We start from the raw sequence: 12128 nt of genomic DNA on the forward strand, positions 1-12128 counted from the left end.
GTTTACACATTGACTGCATCATGGTTTACACATTGACTGCATCATAGTTAACACATTGACTGCATCATGGTTTACACATTGACTGCATCATGGTTTACACATTGACTGCATCATGGTTTACACATTGACTGCATCATAGTTAACACATTGACTGCATCATGGTTTACATATTGACTACATCATGGTGTACACATTGACTGCATCATGGTTTACACATTGACTGCATCATAGTTAACACATTGACTGCATCATGGTTTACACATTGACTGCGTCACGGTTTACACATTGACTGCATCATAGTTAACACATTGACTGCATCATAGTTAACACATTGACTGCATCATGGTTTACACATTGACTGCATCATGGTTTACATATTGACTACATCATGGTTTACACATTGACTACATCAAGCTTTACACATTGTCTACATCAAGCTTTACACATTGACTACATCATGGTTTACACATTGACTGCATCATGGTTTACACATTGACTGCATCATGGTTTACACATTGACTACATCAAGCTTTACACATTGACTACATCATAGTTTACACATTGACTGCATCATGGTTTACACATTGACTGCATCATGGTTTACACATTGACTGCATCATGGTTTACACATTGACTGCATAATGGTTTACACATTGACTGCATCATAGTTAACACATTGACTGCATCATAGTTAACACATTGACTGCATCATGGTGTACACATTGACTGCGTAATGGTTTACACATTGACTACATCATGGTTTACATATTGACTACATCATGGTTTACACATTGACTACATCAAGCTTTACACATTGACTACATCATGGTTTACACATTGACTACATCATGGTTTACACATTGACTGCATCATGGTTTAGACATTGACTACATCAAGCTTTACACATTGACTACGTCATGGTTTACACATTGACTGCATCATGGTTTACACATTGACTGCATCATGGTTTACACATTGACTGCATCATGGTTTACACATTGACTACATCATGGTTTACACATTGACTGCATCATTGTTTACACATTGACTGCATCATGGTTTACACATTGACTGTATCATGGTTTACACATTGACTACATCAAGCTTTACACATTGACTACATCATGATTTACAAATTGACTACATTATGGTTTACACATTGACTGCATCATGGTTTACACATTGACTGCATCATGGTTTACACATTGACTGCATCGTGGTTTACATATTGACTACATCATGGTTTACACATTGACTGCATCATGGTTTACATATTGACTACATCGTTTACAAATTGACTACATCATGGTTTACACATTGACTGCATCATGGTTTACACATTGACTGCATCATGGTTTACATATTGACTACATCGTTTACAAATTGACTACATCATGGTTTACACATTGACTGCATAATGGTTTACACATTGATTACATCATGGTTTACACATTGAGTACATCATGGTTTACACATTGACTACACCATGGTTTACACATTGACTGCATCATGGTTTACACATTGACTACACCATGGTTTACACATTGACTGCATCATGGTTTACACATTGACTACATCATGGCTTACATATTGACTACATCATGGCATACATATAGACTACATCATGGTTTACACATTGACTACATCATGGCTTGCACATTGACTACATCATGGTGTACACATTGACTGCATCATTGTGTACACATTGACTGCATCATGGTTTACACATTGACTGCATCATAGTTAACACATTGACTGCATCATGGTGTATACATTGACTGCATCATGGTTTACACATTGACTGCATCATGGTTTACACATTGACTGCATAATGGTTTACACATTGATTACATCATGGTGTACACATTGACTACATCATGGTTTACACATTGACTACATCATGGTTTACACATTGACTACATGGTGGTTTACAAATTGACTACAACATGGTTTACACATTGACTGCATCATGGTTTACACATTGACTACATCATGGTTTACACATTGACTGCATCATTGTTTACACATTGACTGCATCATGGTTTACACATTGACTGCATCATGGTTTACACATTGACTACATCAAGCTTTACACATTGACTGCATCATGGTTTACACATTGACTACATCATGGTTTACACATTGACTGCATCAAGGTGTACACATTGACTGCATCAAGGTGTACACATTGACTGCCTCATGGTTTACATATTGACTACATCATGGTTTACACATTGACTACATCATGGTTTACACATTGACTGCATCATGGTTTACACATTGACTGCAACATGGTTTACACATTGACTGCATCACGGTTTACACATTGACTACATCAAGCTTGACACATTGACTACATCATGGTTTACAAATTGACTACATCATGGTTTACAAATTGACTACATCATGCTTTACACATTGACTGCATCATGGTTTACACATTGACTGCATCATGGTTTACACATTGACTACATCATGGTGTACACATTGACTGCATCATGGTTTACACATTGACTGCATCATGGTTTACACATTGACTGCATCATAGTTAACACATTGACTGCATCATGGTTTACATATTGACTACATCATGGTGTACACATTGACTGCATCATGGTTTACACATTGACTGCATCATAGTTAACACATTGACTGCATCATGGTTTACACATTGACTGCGTCACGGTTTACACATTGACTGCATCATAGTTAACACATTGACTGCATCATAGTTAACACATTGACTGCATCATGGTTTACACATTGACTGCATCATGGTTTACATATTGACTACATCATGGTTTACACATTGACTACATCAAGCTTTACACATTGTCTACATCAAGCTTTACACATTGACTACATCATGGTTTACACATTGACTGCATCATGGTTTACACATTGACTGCATCATGGTTTACACATTGACTACATCAAGCTTTACACATTGACTACATCATAGTTTACACATTGACTGCATCATGGTTTACACATTGACTGCATCATGGTTTACACATTGACTGCATCATGGTTTACACATTGACTGCATAATGGTTTACACATTGACTGCATCATAGTTAACACATTGACTGCATCATAGTTAACACATTGACTGCATCATGGTGTACACATTGACTGCGTAATGGTTTACACATTGACTACATCATGGTTTACATATTGACTACATCATGGTTTACACATTGACTACATCAAGCTTTACACATTGACTACATCATGGTTTACACATTGACTACATCATGGTTTACACATTGACTGCATCATGGTTTAGACATTGACTACATCAAGCTTTACACATTGACTACGTCATGGTTTACACATTGACTGCATCATGGTTTACACATTGACTGCATCATGGTTTACACATTGACTGCATCATGGTTTACACATTGACTACATCATGGTTTACACATTGACTGCATCATTGTTTACACATTGACTGCATCATGGTTTACACATTGACTGTATCATGGTTTACACATTGACTACATCAAGCTTTACACATTGACTACATCATGATTTACAAATTGACTACATTATGGTTTACACATTGACTGCATCATGGTTTACACATTGACTGCATCATGGTTTACACATTGACTGCATCGTGGTTTACATATTGACTACATCATGGTTTACACATTGACTGCATCATGGTTTACATATTGACTACATCGTTTACAAATTGACTACATCATGGTTTACACATTGACTGCATCATGGTTTACACATTGACTGCATCATGGTTTACATATTGACTACATCGTTTACAAATTGACTACATCATGGTTTACACATTGACTGCATCATGGTTTACACATTGACTACATCATAGTTTATACATTGACTGCATCATAGTTTACACATTGACTACATCATGGTTTACACATTGACTGCATCAAGGTGTACACATTGACTGCCTCATGGTTTACACATTGAGTACATCATGGTTTACACATTGACTACACCATGGTTTACACATTGACTGCATCATGGTTTACACATTGACTACATCATGGCTTACATATTGACTACATCATGGCATACATATTGACTACATCATGGTTTACACATTGACTACATCATGGCTTACACATTGACTACATCATGGTGTACACATTGACTGCATCATTGTGTACACATTGACTGCATCATGGTTTACACATTGACTGCATCATAGTTAACACATTGACTGCATCATGGTGTATACATTGACTGCATCATGGTTTACACATTGACTGCATCATGGTTTACACATTGACTGCATAATGGTTTACACATTGATTACATCATGGTGTACACATTGGCTACATCATGGTTTACACATTAACTGCATCATGGTTTACACATTGACTACATCATGGTGTACACATTGACTACATCATGGTTTACACATTGACTACATCATGGTTTACACATTGACTACATCAAGCTTTACACATTGACTACATCATGGTTTACACATTGACTGCATAATGGTTTACACATTGACTACATCATGGTTTACATATTGACTACATCATGGTTTACACATTGACTACATCAAGCTTTACACATTGACTACTTCATGGTTTACTCATTGACTACATCATGGTTTACACATTGAATGCATCATGGTTTACACATTGACTGCATCAAGCTTTACACATTGACTACATCATGGTTTACACATTGACTGCATCATGGTTTACACATTGACTGCATCATGGTTTACACATTGACTACATCATGGTTTACACATTGACTACATCATGGTTTACACATTGACTGCATCATGGTTTACACATTGACTGCAACATGGTTTACACGTTGACTGCATCACGGTTTACACATTGACTACATCAAGCTTTACACATTGACTACATCATGGTTTACAAATTGACTACATCATGGTTTACAAATTGACTACATCATGCTTTACACATTGACTGCATCATGGTTTACACATTGACTGCATCATGGTTTACACATTGACTGCATCATGGTTTACACATTGACTACATCATGGTGTACACATTGACTGCATCATGGTTTACACATTGACTGCATCATGGTTTACACATTGACTGCATCATAGTTAACACATTGACTGCATCATGGTTTACACATTGACTGCATCATGGTTTACACATTGACTGCATCATGGTTTACACATTGACTGCATCATGGTTTACACATTGACTGCATCATAGTTAACACATTGACTGCATCATGGTTTACATATTGACTACATCATGGTGTACACATTGACTGCATCATGGTTTACACATTGACTGCATCATAGTTAACACATTGACTGCATCATGGTTTACACATTGACTACATCATGGTGTACACATTGACTGCATCATGGTTTACACATTGACTGCATCATGGTTTACACATTGACTGCATAATGGTTTACACATTGACTACATCATGGCTTACACATTGACTGCATCATGGCTTATACATTGACTATATCATGGCTTACACATTTACTACATCATGGTGTACACATTGACTGCATCATAGTTAACACATTGACTGCATCATGGTTTACAAATTGACTACATCATGGTTTACACATTGACTGCATCATGGTTTACACATTGACTTCATCATGGTTTACACATTGACTGCATGATGGTTTACACATTGTCTGCATCATGGTTTACACATTGACTGCATCATGGTTTACACATTGACTGCATCATGGTTTACACATTGACTACATCATGGTGTACACATTGACTGCATCATGGTTTACACATTGACTGCATCATGGTTTACACATTGACTACATCATGGTTTACATATTGACTACATCATGGTTTACACATTGACTACATCATGGTTTACACATTGACTTCTTCATGGTTTACACATTGACTACATCATGGTTTACACATTGAATGCATCATGGTTTACACATTGACTGCATCAAGCTTTACACATTGACTACATTATGGTTTACACATTGACTGCATCATGGTTTACACATTGACTGCATCATGGTTTACACATTGACTACATCATGGTTTACACATTGACTACATCATGGTTTACACATTGACTGCATCATGGTTTACACATTGACTGCAACATGGTTTACACGTTGACTGCATCACGGTTTACACATTGACTACATCAAGCTTTACACATTGACTACATCATGGTTTACAAATTGACTACATCATGGTTTACAAATTGACTACATCATGCTTTACACATTGACTGCATCATGGTTTACACATTGACTGCATCATGGTTTACACATTGACTGCATCATGGTTTACACATTGACTACATCATGGTGTACACATTGACTGCATCATGGTTTACACATTGACTGCATCATGGTTTACACATTGACTGCATCATAGTTAACACATTGACTGCATCATAGTTAACACATTGACTGCATCATGGTTTACACATTGACTACATCATGGTGTACACATTGACTGCATCATGGTTTACACATTGACTGCATAATGGTTTACACATTGACTGCATAATGGTTTACACATTGACGACTTCATGGTGTAAACATTGAGTGCATCATGGTTTACACATTGACTGCATCATGGTTTACACATTGACTACATCATGGTGTACACATTGACTGCATCATGGTTTACACATTGACTACATCTTGGTTTACACATTGACTACATCATGGCTTATACATTGACTGCATCATGGCTTATACATTGACTATATCATGGCTTACACATTTACTACATCATGGTGTACACATTGACTGCATCATAGTTAGCGCATTGACTGCATCATGGTTTACAAATTGACTACATCATGGTTTACACATTTACTGCATCATGGTTTACACATTGACTTCATCATGGTTTACACATTGACTGCATGATGGTTTACACATTGTCTGCATCATGGTTTACACATTGACTGCATCATGGTTTACACATTGACTGCATCATGGTTTACACATTGACTACATCATGGTGTACACATTGACTGCATCATGGTTTACACATTGACTGCATCATGGTTTACACATTGACTGCATCATGGTTTACACATTGACTTCATCATGGTTTACACATTGACTGCATGATGGTTTACACATTGTCTGCATCATGGTTTACACATTGACTGCATCATGGTTTACACATTGACTGCATCATGGTTTACACATTGACTACATCATGGTGTACACATTGACTGCATCATGGTTTACACATTGACTGCATCATGGTTTACACATTGACTGCATCATAGTTAACACATTGACTGCATCATGGTTTACACATTGACTGCATCATGGTTTACACATTGACTGCATCATAGTTAACACATTGACTGCATCATGGTTTACATATTGACTACATCATGGTGTACACATTGACTGCATCATGGTTTACACATTGACTGCATCATAGTTAACACATTGACTGCATCATGGTTTACACATTGACTACATCATGGTGTACACATTGACTGCATCATGGTTTACACATTGACTGCATAATGGTTTACACATTGACGACTTCATGGTGTAAACATTGAGTGCATCATGGTTTACACATTGACTACATCATGGTGTACACATTGACTGCATCATGGTTTACACATTGACTACATCATGGTGTACACATTGACTGCATCATGGTTTACACATTGACTACATCTTGGTTTACACATTGACTACATCTTGGTTTACACATTGACTACATCATGGCTTACACATTGACTGCATCATGGCTTATACATTGACTACATCATGGCTTACACATTTACTACATCATGGTGTACACATTGACTGCATCATAGTTAACACATTGACTGCATCATGGTTTACAAATTGACTACATCATGGTTTACACATTGACTGCATCATGGTTTACACATTGACTTCATCATGGTTTACACATTGACTGCATGATGGTTTACACTTTGTCTGCATCATGGTTTACACATTGACTGCATCATGGTTTACACATTGACTGCATCATGGTTTACACATTGACTGCATCATGGTTTATACATTGACTACATCATAGTTTACACATTGACTGCATCATGGTTTACACATTGACTGCATCATGGTTTACACATTGACTGCATCATGGTTTACACATTGACTACATCATGGTTTACACATTGACTGCATCATGGTTTACACATTGACTGCATCATGGTTTACACATTGACTGCGTCATGGTTTACACATTGACTGCATCATGGTTTACACATTGACTGCATCATGGTTTACACATTGACTACATCATGGTTTACACATTGACTACTTCATGGTTTACACATTGACTGCATCATGGTTTACACATTGACTGCATCATGGTTTACACATTGACTACATCATAGTTTACACATTGACTGCATCATGGTTTACACATTGACTACATCATGGTGTACACATTGACTACATCATGGTTTACACATTGACTACATCATGGTTTACACATGGACTGCATCATGGTTTACACATTGACTGCATCATGGTTTACACATTGACTGCATCATGGTTTACACATTGACTGCATCATGGTTTACACATTGACTGCATCATGGTTTACACATTGACTGCATCACAGTCTTCACATTGACTACATCACGGTTTACACATTGACTGCATCACGGTTTACACATTGACTGCATCACAGTTTACACATTGACTGCATCACGGTTTACACATTGACTGCATCATGGTTTACACATTGACTTCATCATGGTTTACAGTGATGTTACTTCTAAGCTTGGTGACTTTATTTCATATTGCGAACTGTGCTGTTTGCTAGTATAATAACTTTTGTATTGTTTAATTGACAGCATTTGCTCGAAGTGTTATTATCGAATACTGAATTACATGAAAAACTTGCTGAAAATATAAATAAAATTGTCACAAGGTGAGATGTCAGAATCTATTTCTATTACCTATAAATAACCAGTCACTGTGACAGTGAAACATCATTTCTATTACCTGTAAATAACCAGTCACTGTGGCAGTGAAACATCATTTCTATTACCTATAAATAACCAGTCACTGTGGCAGTGAAACATCATTTCTATTACCTATAAATAACCAGTCACTGTGGCAGTGAAACATCATTTCTATTACCTATAAATAACCAGTCACTGTGGCAGTGAAACATCATTTCTATTACCTATAAATAACCAGTCACTGTGGCAGTGAAACATCATTTCTATTACCTATAAATAACCAGTCACTGTGGCAGTGAAACATCATTTCTATTACCTATAAATAACCAGTCACTGTGGCAGTGAAACATCATTTCTATTACCTATAAATAACCAGTCACTGTGGCAGTGAAACATCATTTCTATTACCTATAAATAACCAGTCACTGTGGCAGTGAAACATCATTTCTATTACCTATAAATAACCAGTCACTGTGGCAGTGAAACATCATTTCTATTACCTATAAATAACCAGTCACTGTGGCAGTGAAACATCATTTCTATTACCTATAAATAACCAGTCACTGTGACAGTGAAACATCATTTCTATTACCTATAAATAACCAGTCACTGTGGCAGTGAAACATCATTTCTATTACCTATAAATAACCAGTCACTGTAGCAGTGAAACATCATTTCTATTACCTATAAATAACCAGTCACTGTGGCAGTGAAACATCATTTCTATTACCTATAAATAACCAGTCACTGTGGCAGTGAAACATCATTTCTATTACCTATAAATAACCAGTCACTGTGGCAGTGAAACATCATTTCTATTACCTATAAATAACCAGTCACTGTGGCAGTGAAACATCATTTCTATTACCTATAAATAACCAGTCACTGTGGCAGTGAAACATCATTTCTATTACCTATAAATAACCAGTCACTGTGGCAGTGAAACATCATTTCTATTACCTATAAATAACCAGTCACTGTGGCAGTGAAACATCATTTCTATTACCTATAAATAACCAGTCACTGTGGCAGTGAAACATCATTTCTATTACCTATAAATAACCAGTCACTGTGGCAGTGAAACATCATTTCTATTACCTATAAATAACCAGTCACTGTGGCAGTGAAACATCATTTCTATTACCTATAAATAACCAGTCACTGTGGCAGTGAAACATCATTTCTATTACCTATAAATAACCAGTCACTGTAGCAGTGAAACATCATTTCTATTACCTATAAATAACCAGTCACTGTGGCAGTGAAACATCATTTCTATTACCTATAAATAACCAGTCACTGTGGCAGTGAAACATCATTTCTATTACCTATAAATAACCAGTCACTGTGGCAGTGAAACATCATTTCTATTACCTATAAATAACCAGTCACTGTGGCAGTGAAACATCATTTCTATTACCTATAAATAACCAGTCACTGTGGCAGTGAAACATCATTTCTATTACCTATAAATAACCAGTCACTGTGGCAGTGAAACATCATTTCTATTACCTATAAATAACCACAGTTACTTTGATTTCATTAGTGATGGAAGTAGTATTGACAATAATAGTCATGGCAACCAGCCATGTTCATCTGACTCTATGGAGGATATATTTGATATTCATGTAAGTCCTATTTATATTTTTTTTTCAAAATTGATGATCTTCAAAGTTCATCTTTTGATCTGTATTATCAAATGTCATGGGATAACAGCCCCAGGTTACATCCCATCTGACCACTCATGATCTGTATTATCAAATGTCATGGGATAACAGCCCCAGGTTACATCCCATCTGATTACTCATGATCTGTATTATCAAATGTCATTAGATAACAGCCCCAGGTTACATCTCGTCTGACCACTCACGATCTGTATTATCAAATGTCATGAGATAACAGCCCCAGGATACATCCCATCTGACTACTCATGATCTGTATTATCAAATATCATGAGATAACAGCCCCAGGTTACATCTCGTCTGACCACTCATGATCTGTATTATCAAAATGTCATGAGATAACAGCCCCAGATTACATCCCATCTGACCACTCATGATCTGTATTATCAAATGTCATGAGATAACAGCCCCAGGTTACATCTCGTCTGACCACTCATGATCTGTATTATCAAATGTCATGAGATAACAGTCCCAGGTGACATCTAGTCTGACCACTCATGATCTGTATTATCAAATATCATGAGATAACAGCCCCATGTTACATCCCATCTGACCACTCATGATCTGTATTATCAAATGTCATGAGATAACAGCCCCTGGTTACATCCCATCTGACCACTCATGATCTGTATTATCAAATATCATGAGATAACAGCCCCTGGTTACATCTAGTCTGACCACTCATGATCTGTATCAAATATCATGAGATAACAGTCCCAGGTTACATCCCATCTGACCACTCATGATCTGTATTATCAAATGTCATGAGATAACAGCCCCATGTTACATCTAGTCTGACTACTCATGATCTGTATTATCAAATGTCATGAGATAACAGCCCCAGGTTATATCCTATCTGACTACTCATGATCTGTATTATCAAATGTCATGAGATAACAGCCCCAGGTTACATCCCATCTGACTACTCATGATCTGTATTATCAAACGTCATGAGATAACAGCCCCAGGTTACATCCCATCTGACCACTCATGATCTGTATTATCAAATGTCATGAGATAACAGTCCCAGGTTACATCCCATGATCTGTATTATCAAATGTCATGAGATAACAGCCCCAGGTTACATCCCATCTGACTACTCATGATCTGTATTATCAAATGTCATGAGATAACAGTCCCAGGTTACATCCCATCTGACTACTCATGATCTGTATTATCAAATGTCATGAGATAACAGCCCCAGGTTACATCCCATCTGACTACTCATGATCTGTATTATCAAATGTCATGAGATAAAAGCCCCTTGTTACATCTAGTCTGACTACTCATGATCTGTATTATCAAATGTCATGAGATAACAGCCCCATGTTACATCTAGTCTGACTACTCATGATCTGTATTATCAAATGTCATGAGATAACAGCCCCAGGTTACATCCCATCTGACTACTCATGATCTGTATTATCAAATGTCATGAGATAACAGCCCCTGGTTACATCTAGTCTGACCACTCATGATTTGTATTACCAAATGTCATGAGATAACAGC

General features: G+C 36.8%; 1 protein-coding gene across 1 annotated transcript in view; it reads left to right on the forward strand.

Moving 5' to 3' along the window:
• LOC144358055 (uncharacterized) overlaps nucleotides 1-12128 on the forward strand; it is a 326453-nt gene that overhangs the window by 196855 nt on the left and 117470 nt on the right. Inside the window, exons 9-10 of the mRNA XM_085498177.1 lie at nucleotides 8827-8903; nucleotides 10484-10565. Of these exons, the coding sequence (XP_085354303.1) occupies nucleotides 8827-8903; nucleotides 10484-10565 (159 nt within the window). The remainder of the gene's footprint in view (nucleotides 1-8826; nucleotides 8904-10483; nucleotides 10566-12128) is intronic.

This window comes from Saccoglossus kowalevskii, chromosome 4 (genome assembly GCF_978046115.1).
Source record: "Saccoglossus kowalevskii chromosome 4, keSacKowa6.1, whole genome shotgun sequence".
Lineage (NCBI taxonomy): Eukaryota > Metazoa > Hemichordata > Enteropneusta > Harrimaniidae > Saccoglossus > Saccoglossus kowalevskii.